This window comes from Silurus aristotelis (assembly GCF_946808225.1).
Source record: "Silurus aristotelis genome assembly, chromosome: 26".
Taxonomy (NCBI): Eukaryota; Metazoa; Chordata; class Actinopteri; order Siluriformes; family Siluridae; genus Silurus; species Silurus aristotelis.
In genome coordinates, this window is record NC_139599.1 from 13,786,587 (window position 1) to 13,804,657 (window position 18,071).

General features: G+C 37.0%; 3 protein-coding genes across 5 annotated transcripts; all 3 read right to left on the reverse strand.

The window, feature by feature from the left end:
- Positions 1 to 217: 217 nt before the first annotated feature.
- Positions 218 to 6,901, reverse strand: lrwd1 (leucine-rich repeats and WD repeat domain containing 1). 2 transcript variants are annotated; one of them, XM_083531841.1, is made up of 16 exons: positions 6,760 to 6,901; positions 6,179 to 6,262; positions 5,733 to 5,967; positions 5,533 to 5,652; positions 5,315 to 5,461; positions 5,135 to 5,233; positions 4,608 to 5,039; positions 4,255 to 4,372; positions 3,683 to 3,783; positions 3,294 to 3,501; positions 2,872 to 2,944; positions 2,327 to 2,467; positions 2,106 to 2,209; positions 1,544 to 1,699; positions 1,352 to 1,455; positions 218 to 582 (listed from the first exon to the last, which is right to left on the reverse strand). In XM_083531841.1, exons 1-16 carry the CDS (start codon positions 6,867 to 6,869, stop codon positions 433 to 435), a joined length of 2,382 nt encoding a protein of 793 aa, XP_083387967.1. In that variant the 5' UTR covers positions 6,870 to 6,901; the 3' UTR covers positions 218 to 432. The 2 variants fall into 2 exon arrangements, with proteins under 2 accessions (XP_083387967.1, XP_083387966.1); XM_083531840.1 differs by having other exon boundaries at positions 3,683 to 3,789.
- A 1,166-nt stretch (positions 6,902 to 8,067) lies between these two features.
- alkbh4 (alkB homolog 4, lysine demthylase) lies at positions 8,068 to 11,318 on the reverse strand. 2 transcript variants are annotated; one of them, XM_083530676.1, is made up of 3 exons: positions 11,040 to 11,318; positions 10,045 to 10,209; positions 8,068 to 8,783 (listed from the first exon to the last, which is right to left on the reverse strand). In XM_083530676.1, the coding sequence occupies exons 1-3, from the start codon at positions 11,301 to 11,303 to the stop codon at positions 8,265 to 8,267; spliced, it is 948 nt and encodes a 315-aa protein (XP_083386802.1). In that variant the 5' UTR covers positions 11,304 to 11,318; the 3' UTR covers positions 8,068 to 8,264. The 2 variants fall into 2 exon arrangements, with proteins under 2 accessions (XP_083386802.1, XP_083386801.1); XM_083530675.1 differs by having other exon boundaries at positions 10,045 to 10,236.
- A 1,843-nt stretch (positions 11,319 to 13,161) lies between these two features.
- On the reverse strand, positions 13,162 to 16,361 carry polr2j (RNA polymerase II subunit J). Its single transcript, XM_083530706.1, has 4 exons — positions 16,215 to 16,361; positions 14,486 to 14,575; positions 14,216 to 14,390; positions 13,162 to 13,512 (listed from the first exon to the last, which is right to left on the reverse strand). The coding sequence occupies exons 1-4, from the start codon at positions 16,265 to 16,267 to the stop codon at positions 13,477 to 13,479; spliced, it is 354 nt and encodes a 117-aa protein (XP_083386832.1). The 5' UTR covers positions 16,268 to 16,361; the 3' UTR covers positions 13,162 to 13,476.
- Between the last annotated feature and the right edge of the window lie 1,710 nt (positions 16,362 to 18,071).

Here is an 18,071-nt window from a genome sequence, read left to right on the forward strand (position 1 = left end):
AAAACAACCTTAAAACTCAATTCACTCATTTGGTTGGAAATAAAGAAAATAAAAGGCTGGTCACACCTGTTCAATTTTGATCCACCTATAAAAACATGTAAATCAGACCCTAAAGGGCCAATTTGTATCTAAATCTATATTTCAAGTATTAAAAAGGTCATACTTGTTGACTTGCTAACATGTTGAAGCCTCTCAGACACACATAGACCCACACACATTTTAAATAATTTTTTTTTAGTTTCCAGGTAAAAAAAAAGGCACAATTTACAGTTATTACATTATGTACAGTTGATTTTCAACAAACAAATTAGCGTACTTGGATTAAAAAAATAATAAAAAAAACAACAAACAAAAATGGTCAGTTCTAAATGATCCTTCAGGTGGCTCTGGTTTGGTGGTAAAGCCTGAATCACTTCCTGATCTGTGAAATGATCACACAGATTCTCGTTTCCAAATGACCACCATGTTCTTGTCACTTAGGGCAACCAAATAACGAAGCTCGGGGTCCATGGCGACGCTGTTGATCGACGGCCCCTCTATGGGGCCTGTTCCATTTCGCACCAGAGATGGCCACTCCAGGACCTGAAATTACATAATAACAAGAAACTTTAGATCTCTTGGTGACTGCTGTACATGAATGGAATACTGTGTGTTTAGTATGCTTAGTATGTAATCAGCCAATGTGATGCATATAAGAAAGTTATGACACTACATTATAAGCTCACACCTCAATGGTGTATATTAGGGGTATAACGGTACACAAAATTCACTGGCATACACACACATGCATGCATTTATAATAATAATTAAAAAAATGTGTCTGGAGACTAAACAAACATGTGGTCTGCTATTTAATAAGTTTCTGAGAGAACACTGTTTCTTAATGGTTATTAGGTTTACAAACGATTGTGGGGGCAACGATACACCCTGGTTTTATATGAATACATTGAAAATCAACATACAGAAACCCACAGATAGAAACCTTCACACAGATAGGAACCAAAGCAAAGAGAGAAACCAAAAACTATTGAGCTCTGAGGCAGCAAGGCAACACCTACTGTACCACCAAACTATTTGCACAATTGAAATGTGATTGTGACATTAAAGGAAACTGACTGCTGCTAATTGCCACATTAGTTTGCTATCCCTTTCTGAATAACTAGAAACACTTAGAAACACGACCACTGATCCTATTACAAACATATTACAGATTATTATTACAAATTATTAACATGTAAAAACACATGGCCATGACTGTATGCCATAAACACCAACACTGGTCTAATTTTCACTTTCTATTAAAATAAAAACATTGAATAGAGACACATCCTGAAATAATTAGTACTCGTACCTCTGTTGCAGGAACTTCTTTTCCGCTCTTGAAGTTCGCAGCGTCTGTGATGTGATACGTCCACAGTCTGCCTTGTTCATCTCCACACACGACGTAGCCGAAGCCTAAGGAAAAACAGACAGAAAAAACTAAATCTTAGACTTGGGTACAAAAGGAATAATCCTGATTTCTATAGGAATTTGTCATTCTTACCAGGGCAGGTGTTTAGAGATAAATATGGGATTTCGGTGTTCGACCACTGCAGTTCGGCCAGGATCACAGCAGGCACCTCTTTTTTCCTTCCTTTTTCCGCTCTTGTACGACTCCAGCTCCATAAGTAGATAGAGCCCTGCATCTGACTTTTAGACGCTGAGATGGAAAAATTTAATATATGAGAATGAATGGAACAAACACTGGCCCATTTTTCTCTGTCTTTAAGATAAGATATTTATTTTGTATTTTTTAGGACAAAAAAAAAAAAAAAAAAAAAAAAAAAAAAAAAAAAAAGATGAACCAGTGACACTTAAACTTCTTATTAGAATGCGAACAAAAAGTGATTCCACATAAAGCATGTTGCTATAGGGGAAGTGGTAGTGGTTAAGACATTCGACTTCGGCTCCAAAGGTTCAAATCCCAGCTACACCATGCATTAAACCCTTAACCCCATTTCTGCTTAGTAGTATGAATGCGATAATTGTAAATCGCTCCGGATGAGGGTGTCTGCCAAATGGCGTAAATGTAAATTTACATGTATATAGTGACACGGTTCACTTACCTATGATGTCCTCTGTAAGGAAGCTGAGTCCATCAATAGTGCGGTAGTTCTTCTTCTTATTACTTTTCTTGTACACAGGAAATACAATCTCCATCTCCACTGTCCTGAAAAGCACACAAGTAAGTCACACAAGTATTATAAACGTGACACTTAAGGGTTTAGGAAATATGTAATAATTCACTTAAACTATATATTCACTGGAAGATATAAACGTTATGAACCTCTTCTGTATGTTCTTGCTGAGCTGGATGTCGAAGCTGTAAAGCCCGTTGTCGCAGCCTGAGATGAGGTGCGTTTTTGGGGAATGGGGAGGCAGACAGAATTGCAGTGGAGTCGAGCAGGTCTCCAGGACAAGCAGCTGACTAAAGAACAATAAATGCAGATATTTGTAATAGCTGAATATGGCCGTTAATTAAGATACAGCGCAACCATGACACTCACGGGGGCTCCTTTTTAATACCCCTCGCGAGTAACAAAAAATCGCGAGGTTCTTTTGATGGTTCCTTTTTTCAAGGGGACTTGTACATGTACTGTAAACTCAACAAAAATTGTCAATTACTTGTCATAAATATTTTATTTACTACTTTTACTTATAAACTCTGTTTTGAAATTATGAAATTTTGAATACTCCGAACTTTCGAGCCACTCGCTGGCATTTTTCACGAGTTACTCTCAGTCCGGTTCCAAATGAAAATACGCAAACTATCGAGGTCGAGGGTATCGAGGTTCCACTGAATATCTAAAAGCGAAAACCGCGATAACACACCTGGTTTTGAAGTTGTAGTCCCGGTCCAGTCCGCCGATGTCCCACATGATGATCTTGTTATCATATGCACCAGCTAAAAACAAAAACAAAAGCCTCTTAGCTAATCAACTATCTATACCTTCAGCTAGAGGTCAAATAATACAAAAATCTTAAAAAAAAAAAAGAAAAAAAAAAAAAAGAAATAGAACTATATAGTGGTATCCGAATAATGTGGCACTGTGTTAAATCCATAGTATGAAGTATCAATAACATGCAAATATTTAAGCCAAACTTCTCTCAAATATACACAAATAAAATACTTTTAATAACATATTGTCAGGAAGCAGCTTAGAAATGCACTTTATTCAGGTTCATCTTTCGTACCACTGTCTATCAGCAGTTCCAAAGAAATTACATTATTTAAATTTTTGATCTGTACTTACTGAATAGGAAGCTGCTTTGGCACGGGCTGAAGCGTAGCATGGATATGGTTCGGCGGCTGGCACGAAACTCGCCGTATGCCAGGTTAGCTCTGGGGTGGATGAGCTTCACCATGCCCCTCTTCCCTCCTGCGGCAAGGATGCTGCACGATCGAGCACAACCGCCCTCACGTGCCATCAATACTGTGGTCCAGGCCAGTGTAAAGAACTCCTAAAAAAAAGAATACAATTTCCAAGGCAAGGTGAATAAACATGCTGGGAGTTAGACAGGCCTTTATTCCTAAACACAGACTTGTCTTTTTGTATTCTGTTCTGCAAGTACATAGAAAAACTTTGAGTTTTGCGAGACACCTTGTGGTAAGAAATGGTACTACAAGAATAACATTACACACCTCACCAGGGACCTTGTATTTCTTTATCACGTGACCAGACTCGCAGTCTATCACACACACCGTCTCCCCTCCACAAGTCGCCACTGATTGTGACCAGGCATCTGCATCTACAAAAACAAAATATAAACTGTTATTATTGTGGCAACGAGAAAAATGCTCTCTAAACACCCAGAATATACTGTTTCAACCTAAACATGATGAGAAGAGGAAAGAAATGGTCTAAATAATGAGGTTACAGGTAAAATATTAAAATTTTTTAACAAACTCCTCATTTGTCTACTTCTGAACTGAAGTTGGAGTTTTTCCTCCATTGGTTTGCCTTGATTTTTAGGACACTTTTAAATGGAAACTAAATGCAGCTAAAAAATAAATGCAAGAAATATTAGAGAGGTCCTGGAGATTACATCTTTCTGGATCTGAGACCATGTTTTACATTAGATTTGAGAAATCTATAACCAAAACGGTTGCTAAAAGGATTGTGGTCCTTGGTATGGGGTTTATTGATAAAAAAATAAGATTAAACATTTAAACCTGGATTATTTGCATACACACAATCGTTTGAAGATACTCACTACTATTGTTGTGAGCAGGCTCAAAGGCACAGGCCCACAGTTGGGTGCTGAAATCCTCCCGACTGTCCTGTTTACTGTGACACTGCAGGACGTGAAGTGGCTGCAGACGGGCCGGCTCCTGCATTGAGACACTCAACAATGAGATAATGGCTTTGTGATGGGCCATTAGCAACAATACACAAACCCTCAGGACAGGGAGAGACGGTGACCATCCAAAGAGGGAGTATTTGTAGCAATACACAATATATTTACATCAAGGTGTGTGTACATGGACCAGTATGTAATATAAAAAAAAAAAAAGACAAAAAAAGGTATTAGATCAATGTTGAAAATAAAATTCATAACATGCATACCTTTGGAACCTGGTATTTAGTTGTTTTCCAGATTCCGTTTTCTGCCTTGGTGGAGCTACATGCTTTCGGAGTCGTAAGCTGAACTTTTAGATTTTTCTTCACTCCCATGGCAGTGGGCGTCACCGTGACCTCGGTCACATTGGCTTTTTTTGGGGTGTTTTGCAGGCGACAGGGTTTTCCCGGACTCGCTTCGGGAGTTTTCATTCTCAGACACCGTGGGCTCGAGACCTCCTTTGGGTGAGCTTTCTGAGGAGTCCCTTGGAGCCGTGAGGATTTTCTCGGACTGGACTCGACCGACGCGGCACTGGTTAACCGGCTTGATTTGCGTGCACTTGCCTCTGGTGTGGCCACTGGGTTTGGAGTCCTTTTCTTCCAGGGTTTTTCAGAATCACTTGTTTCTTCAGTGTCATGACTCTTTCTCTTAGCAGGAGACTAAAATTACACATTTTTTATATAAAACACAGCAATTAGACCCAAAAACGTAACATATTTCAGTGTTGTAATGAACCTAATTAAATAAGGCCTACCCCAATCTCCTTTTCAAGAGTCTTCAAGGTCATGTCTTCTTCCTCCTCTTTTTCTGGACCAGTCAGCGACTTGAGATATTCTTTTGCAATCATTTCGACCTGAACGACAGAGCTCATATTTAATAAAGGGGGCATGATACATGTATACAAAGCTATTAGAATTTGATTTCAAACACACACCCTCCATTTGGTGTAGTCGTTCAAAGAGCTGGGGCCATATTTGACCTGAAAGCAAGCCGCACTAACAAATTTTTTCTCGAGCTCCTTCAAGCTTTGTGAAGATGGTGGATCAGGGAGACTGAAGTTCTTCTCCCACACCCCAATCACCTGTAAAAGAATTGTGATCGTTAATAATGTAGAAAAGCCCAAAAGCATAAAAAGCTCAGGCCCAAACTAACCCGCTTCATAAGGATCTCGCTGTTCACATGGCGGATGTGGCTGGCCGTCGCACTGATATCCCTCCCATTCAGGAACTTCAAATTGGGCAGGAGGAACATTACTTTGTGCTCATCACTGACCTACAGAAAAACAAAGCAATCTTGGATTAAAATAAATAAATATATATTTTTTAAATGATGGTCGATTTGATAAATCTTACGGTGAGATATAAATTGTCATCCAGCCGCAACTCCTCCAGGCCAGTCAGGGCTGCTAGCGAGGTCACATCCTCCAAGTCGTTGTTGGAGAAGTTCAGAAGCCGCAGCCTGGGAAGGAAAAGTCTTGCAGGGAGCTTCTGCATCATGTTCCCGGAAAGATCCAACTTCTCCAGCGAGGACAGTTTATTCAACAGGGCCACAGGGAGATCCTGATTTTTCAACCCCATACGAGAGAGACTAGACAAAATAATATTAACCGTAAAAAACTTTCAAAAATACCGCAGTTATAACATACATATACATTATATATTTGCATTTATATATTACAAATCTATTAAAATCACTGTGGACCACAGTACTCAGTCAGCACACTGTAATTTTTAACACAGGAGTAAAGACAGCTGAAAGATATATCATCAATAAACATTAGATCTTGAAGGACACTTACTTGATGCTGGTAATTTTCTCCAGCTTGTTGGCTTTAGGTAGACCTTTCTCCAGCAGGACTCTCTCAGTAATCTTCTCCATGATGCTGTAGGGAGATTGGCAATACTATAATGTGGACTGGTAGGGTTCTTTTCCAGTTTATATAGCACATGGGTTTCACCCTAATGTTCGTGCTATTGCGTGAAAAAGGTTTCAGAGCTTTCTGCATTAAAATAACCAGAATGTGTGTTGAGTGGCCACTTTACACCTATTCACCGGAAGTGCGTGGAAGCTCAACAGTGATCACTATTGCAGTAGTACAAAAAAGCAATCACATCAGTCACTATATATTCTAATAAAAACTATTAAAACACGTTTTAATATAGGGAATGGTTTTTACACATTTTTATGAATCAACAAGAAAAGAGTTACTAGAAACCCACGTGACCACATTTTATACTGATGTGACTACGCGACACAAATAAGCCTTATACATCAAAAAAATATTCATTTATAAAATAACATTCCGTAATACTGAAACCGTGTTTGAATTAAAATGGAATAAAAAGAAATACCACTACATTAAAAATATATAAACCACACCTTTCACGTGTACACCCGGGTTCAGTTCGTTGCTTCGTGTTTTCCCGGGAAAAACTCGCCGTGAACTTTGACGGAAGTGACGTCAGAGCGTGGCCCTTGGTGTCCGCCATGTTGAGTGTGGCTAACGTGAGGTAACAGGATAGTGTGATATGTTTTATTGTCTTATTTTATTGACTATAATGGAAAGTAAAAATTAAGTCAACAAAAGCAAACACATGAGAAAATCAATTAAAAAGTATGTATATTATATCCATTATATTGGGACACCTGATTTTTCTTCCCTAAACTGTTAGACAAACTGTCACACAATTGTATAGGATGTCTTTGGATGTGGTAATCCCTTGAACTAGGAGGCCCAGACCTGTCAATCCAGGTTTGACAATGATCCTGTGTACAAAGTCAGCTAAATGAAAATATGCTTTACATGTGAGTGGCCTTCTCTAGAGCTCCTTTAGCCTCCTCACTCCACACCAGTACCTGACTTTACTAAACACCCTCATGGCTGAATGAGCACAGATTTCCACAAGCACACTCCAAAATCTAGTGGAACATCTTACCAGAAGAATGGAGCTCATAATATACTGTAAATTGGAACTAAATGGGAAATGGGTTGTTAAAAAAAAAAAACAACGTACATACCAGTCTTATGGTCAAGTGTCTACAAACTTTTGTCCAGAAGCATTTGTTTCAATATATATTATTAGTTAGTTTTATGAATGTGACAGGTTCAGCATTTTCTTAAGAGAAAGAAGGGCTTTTACTTGTCACATATATATTACAGCACAGTGAAATTATTTCTTTGCAGATCTTAGCTTGTTGGAAAGCCTTCCAACCTTCCAAAAAGCATAGCAAAGCACAATGCATTTTAGACATTACAGTTGGCATTTGATGAACTCAGAGACACTATGTTTAGTCTAAAGATAGACACTAGGCATATCTTATTGTGCCTCAAATACTACAACACATTCTTGCTTAGCAACTTGAATATTTAAGTTCATTAACAAAATCAGAAAAAATAGCATTAGATTATAGATGTTTGACATTTTCTTTAGTGGCTTAGATATAATTAATTACATGACAAAATACTGGAAACCACCCACAAAATATTAAGAAAAGGCTAGAATTCTTATTTATACTTTTTCTTAATATATTTACAAGTTAAGCAATTGAAAAAATCAAATCTAACATTGCTCATAAGTGTAAAGACTGGATTTTTAAAATAATTTGAATTGCATTCATAAATACATTAGTATCTCTCTCTCCATCTATATACTGTGTGTATATATATATATATATATATATATATAGCTTTTTATGAAAGATTCTAAAATCACAGATTTGATCAAAAATATTACACCATAACAAACCTGAACAAAGGGAAACATTGAATACAATCCCAAGCTAGTAGACAATAAAACATTTATTGATTTAATATTTGACTCATGTTTAAAAAATAAAAACAAAAACAAAAAAGTTAAATAACTGTCCACAATTTTTTTTATTTTTTATATAGGAACTCCTTTAAAGCTTGATGCTAATTCCAACAGCTCTGATCCGAGCTTCTCTTGCTCCCCTCCATACAGGAACTCAGCAGTCAGCTCTCTGAAGGTACTGCAAACCCTCCTGCTGTGAACGTCTTCCCTGTAAATAGCGTGTTTCCAGCGATGGCGTGCGTCACCGAACAGCACAAACAAACACCTCCGAGGCATTTTTACAGCCACCCTGACCTCACCTTGGTCCATGTCTTCCCAGCCTTGATCTAAGCTCATGGTGATCACAGTATCAGAGAGCAGATTGAGAGTAACCAGGCGCTCCCCCCACAGCCAGCTGTCATCCAGGTGTGGATCGATGGCAGAGCCACGTTCGGGGCTGTACTCCAGGTTGCATTGTTCTACCGGGTGGAAATCAGCCAGCAGTGGCTCTTTGGACATTCTGTCCAGTAGCTTCTGACTGCTCACAGGCAGGCCACTGAAAGCCCCAAGGCGTACGCGCTGCTTTTTGAAGTTTACCTTCGGACCAAAATCCTAAAAGAAACAGCATGTTTATTTGCAACTATTTTCTTGCCCAGTTTAAGATCATAAAGGAAAATACAGTCAAAAGACCAGGCAAAAGAAACAAAAAAAGTTAAGAATCCAAGTTTGTGATCTCAAAGGAAAAATACTTTATTCAGCAGAAACATTGTCTGGCAGTTTCCATGGAAGCATCCGAAATAAAAGTCAAAACACAATGTTTATATGATTTCTAGTGCCTCCTGAATAACACTTTTTTTTAATATTTCGGACTTTTACCTCATCCATCACAATTGCCTTTGAATAACTAGGTTCTTTCCAGTTTATTAGAATAATCCTGGTAGAACCCATTAAATCTTTTTTTAATTCACATATTTGCTATTTATTATCATTTTTAAATTTCTCTTTTTTTCCTGTTTTTTAATTGTGGACTTTATTAGTTACATGTGTCATATGATCTTTGTTTTTTTTTTAACTTTGGTTAACAATTTTTTTTTAATGATATTACAAACATACTATGTGGGAGGGTGGATGTTTATTTTTATTTTTAAATAGTGTATTTTTCTGTTAATTTTTATAATGTATATAAAAAAAAACGTGTTGATAAATTTAATGTGTTTGTATATTTTTGTATAATATTAATTGACAAATATTAAAACTTGCCATCTCAATTTTAAGTACCGTACATGCAAAACATTTAGAATTCTATGTACCAAATGTTTACTAAAAACAGACTTAAACCTTGCTAGGGTTATATGATTTAACAATTTCCTCATATTTAGGATAATTACATGTTGTAGCTCAATACATTTGCTGTTGATTCCCAGTGATGATTAGCCTTGGGTTTAAATGTTGATTGATTTTTACTTTAGAGTGATGTGAAAGATGGTGATAAACCCATTTCTGACTCATTTCCCATTGTAAAGTTAAAATTGTAGAAGGGCTTTGTCAATCGATGGGAGTACTGGAATAAAATCATAAAGAACATGATCTCTCTTTTTACTTTGCTTGCATGTATCCTCTGGACTAAGGTTCATACAAGAAAGAACAAGAAAAAATTATGTAAAGTTCCATGTAAAGGCTTTCCTTAGGCTACCACACATATAGATCAGTAATTTAATCTAATTCTATTACAAATTGTAACTGTCCTCTCTTTTAAAACACAAAACCTGAAAATGAACCAGTATTTTTAATTGAATTGGGTAGTAAAATAAAAAATAAATAAATAAATAAAATAGGAAAAACATATTAAATTCGATCATCTGAAATCCATTACCTGCTTGCGCCGACCAGACTGGGACTCTCGCCAGATCTCTTGGTCCATGCTTGCAACCAGCTCTCTTTCCTCATCCTCAGAGACAAAGTTCTCCAACAGGAACACGCCCGGAAATGGAAAAGCCTCCTGAATATTGCCAGCGACTGGTACAGCTAATTCTGACTCCTGATCATAAACAAAATCATAATGTACCTGAAATATAAAACAAATACATAAGGTTTAAAGCACAACAGGGAATAGTAATAATGAAACACATAAGTACAGAAGAGACAATTTTCTTGAATAAACTGGATTTGCACTACTATAAGCTATTGCAATATTGTTCAGGAGAGAGAAACCCTTCTCTGACATCATTACAAATAGGAAATTCAAGTTCAATTTTATTTTTATTATCATATGGATAAAACTGTTTAGATCCAATTAATGCACCTTAATCTATATTCTTCCAATATGTCACCCTAATAACCTTAATATGATAATTTACTTCTATTCTCTCACACTTGCTGGTGCACCTAATGTTCAGTTACTTAAATGACCTAATCCAATCATCATGTACACATTATTATTTTACACTGTTTTTAACAGCATTAAGTTCTCAGATTTCCACCTGACTGCACTCTTGTAAACAGTGTATCATGGTTTTTAATAATATGTTTACTCGCTTTCTCTTTGTGATATTTTACCTTGAACTGGCTCTTATATTTTTTTGCATCTTCTTGTTTGTACATTGATGGATGTCTGTGAATCAGCTGCTGTAACATTACAATTACCCTTTGGGATTAATAAACGCTGTCTGTCTGTCTGTCTGTCTGTCTGTCTGTCTGTCTGTCTGTCTCTCTCTCTCTCTCTCTCTCTCTCTCTCTCTCTCTCTCTATCTATCTATCTATCAAACCTGATCCCTTCCAATATGGCGACAGCCTTGACGTATGGAATCAGCCAGCAATATGACCTAAACATACACATATCTCCTTTTAATAACCTTTCTAGCCACTTACCGAGGCTTTACTTTTTAACAGATGTCGTTTGTCCTCATCTGACTCACATATCAGGCAAGTCCGGACGCCTTTACATCCACAGTTGTCGGTCTGCTGCTTGGCAGCCATCAAGCAACCTTGCTTGTACACCTTTTTAATGTGTCCCTCAGCAACATCAGCGACTAAATAGTTCCGGATTTCAGGGGTTGAAATTTGATCAGAATCCGAATGAGAATCATCTTTAATGCTAAGTATCACGGCTTGCATGTACAAAGCATTTGTCATGGTGTGCTGGTGCTATAAATATAAATAAGAAAAATTTATTATAAAGCCACTGACTGCACAATTTGTGCTGAGTATGTCAAAGTGAGGCAGTGCAAATTATATTTTCCAACTAAGTCCAAAGGTGCAGGTTTGCAATATAGTAGTTCATCATTTTTCCATCCAGATCAATGCCACCCATTTTAATAAAAACTTTTTTTTTTCTTTTTTTTTTTACTTCTTCCCCCCCTTTTCTAAGTTTCTTCAGTCAAACCATCAGGCTCAACAGATCTAAACAGTACACAAACTCAATCTCTCTCTCTCTCTGTCTCTATCTCTCTCTCTCTCTCACACACACACACACACACACACACACACACACACACACACACACACACACACACACACACACAAAATCACTTTCACACTAAACTTTGTTACAAACTCGAACTTAAACACACACTCAAATACTCAATACAATTCATACACATCCATGTTTACAGCACCAACACCAATATTATAACTGTTTACATGCTGTTTTGCACAACCTTTTTGTCTCTGTATGTTTACAAGTACACTTTTCTTTATTTTTTGCACATTGTACTTTACATTATACAGGTATTCTGATCAGCACAATTTTGTGTATCTGTCCTGCACTATTGTCCTTCTTAGTGCATTTGTGCTTATTTCTGTGTTGTTATGTAGCACCAGAGTTCTGCAGAAACGTATAATTAAAGTAGTTAAAGTAGAGATACAGTAGGTATAATAATACTCTAGTAAAAGTGCTCCCTTTTGAATGTCTTCAAATGCAATCAAGTATCCAAAGTACTATGATTTATTATGGCTAAAATGTTCCAATTATAATTTCTGTCACAAGACTCTTTGCTTAATCAAATGTTTTTGTGAAAATACTCTAATATTACTCTTAGCACACCAGTCTATTAAAAGAATGATATTAATGATTCAAACACTGATATCTATCAAAATGACTTTAAGCACAAACCTTTTTTTCAACTAAAACATAAATCAGCAAATTTGCAAATCAGGCCACAGCAATGTTAGTCAGGAGTTTCCTATATTATGTATTCCTTTAAAAATGTTTTGCTTGCTACTTGCTACTATGTTGGCGATAAGTAGTTGACCAGTTTCTATCCATTAAAAAAAACCAACATAGAAACGACACACAATGTTAGTTGAGTTAAAATATTTGACTTTTAAATGTAGTGAAGTTCAAGTCTTCCCAAATGAAGAAAAAAAAACCCTACATAATAGTAAACTAGGTAACTAGGTTAGTTAGTAGTTAACTAGTAACACATTACATTTACTTCATTACTGCCCTCCACTGAGAATGACAACAAAAGGTTCTTGACAGAGCTTTTTTGACAAGTCTGCTCATTCTTGACCAAATCTACTATAATTTTAAAAAAAGATCCAGAAAGCCTATCCAATACGCCTTTCTATTATTCTTTCTTTATCCATTTACATTACATTTACGGCATTTAGCAGAAGCCATTGTCCAGAGCGACGTACAAAAGTGCTTTGAGTCTCTAGCAATGAATAAAGCTACACTGATACGCAAGATTACAAACTTAATATAAATATAACTTTTGAATTCTACAAAGAAACCTTTGAAAGTGCTAACTTAAGTGTTTCAGGAAGAGGCATGTCTTCAACCGTCGCTTGAAGATAGTCAGGGACTCTGCTGTACTGACATCTAGGGGAAGTTTGTTCCACCATCTCGGTGCCAGAACAAAGAAGAGCCTTGAAGTATACTTACCTCTCATTCTAAGAGAAGATATCTCATTAGATTCACATCTGCAGAATATTTCCTGGGGCATGTATTCATTTTCTAATCCCCCCAAAACTGACTGAACAACTTGGGTATCAAAATTACATTTATTCATGGCAAAAAACAACAACACACATAAAAGGTTTGTTTCAGTGCCAAAGTGTATGCACATATGGCACCGAAAACCAAGAGAATAGTGCCACAATACAAAGGGTATAAACCATAATCCTGTTAACAGTTATATTTAAGCTGAATCTGACTTCAGACAGGTTTAACAGTCTTAAAGGGTTTCTGTACTGCAGTGTGGAGAAGCCCAGAGCCAAAAAGGACAAACTAAACAGGTTAAGCTCCTAGAAGAGGCTTGAACAGTGGTCAGTAAACATCTGTAGTTCGACACAGCTGCATCCTTCATTCAATTCCTTCCTGCTTGTCTTTAATGGCAACCTAAAATGAATGGAAAAATGGATTAGTCACTGAAAGCTGAATGCAGCTAAAACTCAGATCCATAAAACGATGCAAACAATTTTGTATTTGGTTTCATGCACTCCCACATTTTCCCATCCACTATTCTTCATACAAGAGGGTTGTCAAATTCTTGACTCTGATTGGTCACAATGTAACAACCAATCACAGTTGTGCAGATCCAGTCTAGCTCGGATCTTTTGGCAGCGCTGAGAGTCTGTTCTTTACTCCAGTATAAGTTTGCTCCATAGTATTGCCCTGTTCAGTTAGAAAACCGAATAGTATGGGAACACAAATATTTTTCAGTACTCAGTGTTCTTTATTTCCATATGAATCCAAACCTGACAATCACTCAAATCAAATGTCATACTTTTTTATAATATGTAGGAACCCTGCCAATGTCAGTGCCTGCAATAGTGCGTTACCGGTCAAAGGGAAAACTGTATCCAAGCTTTCTGACGTATGGATAGAATGCTTTGCTGTATCCCCAGTAACATAAGTCTATAATAAAATGCACCCAATAACAGGATCTAACCTGTTTAATACGATAAAACACTGCAGGATTTATTTTACAGAAAAATAATCAGTTCATTGAGGGAACAATAATGGCGTTTTGTGTCTTTGATTATGTTCCTGTAGCAATAAAACACTGAGGTGGAACTCTGTCCAGCATAGTAGCACTCACTCTGAACCTCTCCTCCAGCAGAGACAGTTCGCTGATCAGATCGGTGATGGCATTTGTAAAGGCTTCTTGAGGACTGTAGTCAGGCGTCGTCTGGACCCGAATCACAATCTTGTGCTCCAGCGGATGAGGAACCTTGTACCCAGCAAACAACACCTGAGGATCCTTCAGCAGCTGTCTGTTGTGAAAGAGGACAATGTGGTTTAAAAAGATGGAACCCAAAGAACTAGTGAATCAAAAGCAAGTCCATGATGAAAATCCGGATGCCCTTACGATCTGATGATGTTTCCCAGAGTGTGGTCTTCTTTGTTCAGCGTAAATAAACAAGCATTTGGCACCTTGGTGTCCTTGGTTATTGTAATTCTGCAAGCATAATCACGACAGAGACTCATGTAAGACTTTCACACCATATACAAAAACTAATCACACACACAAAAAAAAAAACAAACACACAAAAACCCAATGTTATATAGGGTACAAGATGAAACAAAACAGGGTGTGGTGTTGGGGGGACAGGGCGTTTTGACGAGGACAGAAATTAAGTTATTGTTACAAAACAAATTCTTTCGACTTTCCTGTAATGAAAAACTTCAAAGCCACACCTCTGACACCGAGACTCCTTTAATAAACATATTTATGAAATATACACCATTTCTTGTTAAATTATTATTATTTAGAGATACACAGTGCTTGTGAAAAGATCATTATTGAGATTATTACTTTAAGTATCAGCATTTTTAAAGAGGCACATGCATGTTTCTTTGGATTCTATGCAACAAATTGGGTAATAGAGTATGAAGATTTACTTTGACCAAGCAAATATAAATGTACAAATGTTACAATTGATTTCTATTAAAAAAAATCCTCCCTTAGCATAAATAACAGCTTTACACACTCTTTGAAACCAGGCAGCTTGTTTTCTCCGAGTGTTATTTTCAGCCGAAATACTGATGCGATCCAGTTCATCCCAGTCTAACTCAATAGGGCTTAGGTGCATTGATTGGGCAGATCATTCAATGATAGATAACAACACAAAAACAACAACATGGATAACAGCCGACTGTTCGCTCTCTAAATAACGCTTACAGCGCTTGGACGTATGCTTCAGGTCATTGTCTTGTATGGTGAAGCAGGTTCCAATTTGCTGCAGTCCAGATGGAATTGTATGGTGTTGAAGTATGGTACTTCCCTGTTTTACTGTGGGTGTGAGGCAGTCTGCTAACATTCTCCAGCTTTCATACATTTGTCTGTTAGGGCCAAAAATGGCAAATTTGGACTCCACAGTCAGTCACTGTCCAATTCTTATTATATTGATTTGTTGCATAGAAACTAAAGCAGAAGTGTCCAATCTCGTCCACAAAAGGGCTGGTGTGGGTGCAGGTTTTCATTCCAATCGAGCAAGAGCAACACCAAATTCTACCTCTTTAAATCTAATGATATTGATTTTCAATGACTATCAGGTGTTCCCTTGATTGGTTGGAATGAAAACCTGCACCCACACTGGCCCTTTGTGGAAAATATTGGACAGCACTGAACTTAAGGAATATTCATGTTATATAAACATAAAACACCACACTTTTTACAGACACTGTAGATCACATAAGTCTTTGTTACACACATCTCTGTGGATGAGACATTAGAACCAGGGAATGAATATAAGCCGGAACTACTTTCATAAATGCTGCTATGGAAAATGAATAAACATTTACTGAATAATCCAAAGTTAACAGCAAACACAGCCAACTAGGAAGGTAAATCCAAATCCATAATTTTTCCTCAGGCGATCAATTAATTTTAAATAAATATCTAACCAAATGACTAAATTCTGGATTGAAAGAAAAAAATTAAATAGGCTTTAATGTCATTCCGCGAAAAGCTCGCTTAGCTAAATGGCTAACTAGCAAAGCTTCTTTTACTACAAAAGAGGCGAAAATAAATATTTAATTTGTTTGAGAGTGAAAATGAACGATAATATCATGAAAAATATACTCGTAGGATTTACTTTTTCTCTCCTTCGAACAATAAAAAAGACTCGAAAGCCGGCGGCGCGTTCATTTTCTCTTCTTCTTCGTCGCCTTAGTCTTCTTTTTTTTCCTCCCCGTCTTCTTCTTCTATTGTTTACTGACGGAGTTCTAACCAGCTTTATGATGCAGTACCGCCACCACCTGGATTGGCAAGTAGAGCACTAAATAGAGGTTAAAAAAAACAAACAAACAAACAAAAAAAAACCTGGCGATTGTACATTTTTAACTTAAACCCTGTTAATAAAATGTGTTAATCTTAGACAATGTATTATTGCTGAGAATAATTTCTTTGGTTTGAAGCTTTTTTTAAAAATAGACTTTGCCTGGTAAGGTGATCACACTTTATGTTTAACGCACATTTAAAACCAACAACTTTAAATAAGTTTAACTTTAAATAAAATAGAGACTTTATTCTAAACCATAAGCTAAAACAAACAATTATAAAAAGCATTTATAAAAAGGAGGCAGCTTGTTCCAGAAGTTGGGTCTGGCAACTGAAAACGCTCTGTGATCCTTTGTTTTTAATCGTGTCCTGGGGACATTAGACTTTAAGATATTTGAGGACTTTTCATATTATGCTATTCATACATTGTGAATTTTGCATCGAGAATGTTTGTTGTGGTTTGATCCAGGATTCCTGGATACACACAATATGTAGTTTCTCTTCTCGGTCATCATTGTACACTATATGGACTAAATATTATGGACAACTGACCATAATATTTGTGTGTGCTTATTGAACATTTCACTCCACATTTGCAGAATATACTCCACTCTTCTGGAAAGATATTTCACTAGATTTTGGAGATGTGTGGAGATTCATTCAGCCACAAGGGTTTGAGTAAAAGTAGATACTGACGTAGGAGATGTGAGGAGGCCTGGTGGGCAGTCAGTGTTCACATTCATCCCAAAGGTGTTCAGTAAGGTTGAGTTTAAAGATTTATAGCAGGCCACTGAAGATCCGATATAAAACATATGTTCATGGAGCTGGCATTGTGCACAGGGGCATTGTAATGCTGGAACAGGTTTGGGTCTCCTTGTTGAAGCTAGTTCTTCTAGTTCCTATACAATTGTGTGCCTGTAACAACACAAATGTTCGAAAAAAATATTTAGTATAGTGTATATTTTACATTTTTGCTCATTAATGCCAGTTAGACAGTGCATTATTTCTCAGTGGCATTTTTGTGCCACCTATTTTAAACTTGATTTTTCCATTAATCTGCTCAAGAGTTTACTACATCTTTTTTATTATTTGTATTTTAAGACAGATGTGGTTTGCAAGCTTTGACTAGTGCACTCTCTGAACAACCGGTTAAAGGATGTGAAAATGATGACGTTATTGTACGCCTGCTAGATGGCCCTGTGGTCACCAACTCAAAATCTGATTGGTTTAAGCAACAGCCTTCAAGCAACATGTACATTACGCTACAAGTGTCTGCACTGCTAATTCTAATGGCTCAGTGCAAATTTCTCATACTCTGGCAACATGTGATGTGAAGGCTGAAATCTGATTTGATATAAACTCAAACTTACACTGGATTGCGCTGCTCCTAGGAGCAGAGAAAGGCAATGAAATTTAGAGAATAGACAATTGGAAATCATTTCATACATATTCAAGGACAAAAATCTATTAAAACATATGTCAGTGATTCTTATAGCGTTTAGGTCAGCAGATAAAGCTTTTCCGGCCCTGAAGGCCTGTAACTGTATTACGGTATATGCGTAAAATGCATAATATGAAGTTAGCGCGACATAAAAAAAAAGAGTAAATCCAAAATGTACCACTAGAGGTAGCCAAACCATCCCTTTATATTCTCATAATAATGTGCACAAAG

Bases quoted from the DNA above. Each gene is read 5' to 3' on its own strand.
- lrwd1 (XM_083531840.1), bottom strand. From the start codon at position 6,869: ATGGCGGACACCAAGGGCCACGCTCTGACGTCACTTCCGTCAAAGTTC. The intron at 5,234-5,314 runs GTGTGTGTTTGA...TCTGTCGTTCAG, and splicing joins ACGACTACACCAAATGGAGG to GTCGAAATGATTGCAAAAGA. The intron at 1,700-2,105 runs GTAAGTGAACCG...TTTCCATCTCAG, and splicing joins CCTTACAGAGGACATCATAG to CGTCTAAAAGTCAGATGCAG.
- alkbh4 (XM_083530675.1), bottom strand. From the start codon at position 11,303: ATGACAAATGCTTTGTACATGCAAGCCGTGATACTTAGCATTAAAGAT. The intron at 10,237-11,039 runs GTAAGTGGCTAG...TTTATATTTCAG, and splicing joins TGTTAAAAAGTAAAGCCTCG to GTACATTATGATTTTGTTTA. The intron at 8,784-10,044 runs GTAATGGATTTC...TGTTTCTTTTAG, and splicing joins AGTCTGGTCGGCGCAAGCAG to GATTTTGGTCCGAAGGTAAA.
- polr2j (XM_083530706.1), bottom strand. From the start codon at position 16,267: ATGAACGCGCCGCCGGCTTTCGAGTCTTTTTTATTGTTCGAAGGAGAG. The intron at 14,576-16,214 runs GTAAATCCTACG...TTATGCTTGCAG, and splicing joins TTGTTCGAAGGAGAGAAAAA to AATTACAATAACCAAGGACA. The intron at 14,391-14,485 runs GTAAGGGCATCC...CTTTCACAACAG, and splicing joins CTGGGAAACATCATCAGATC to ACAGCTGCTGAAGGATCCTC.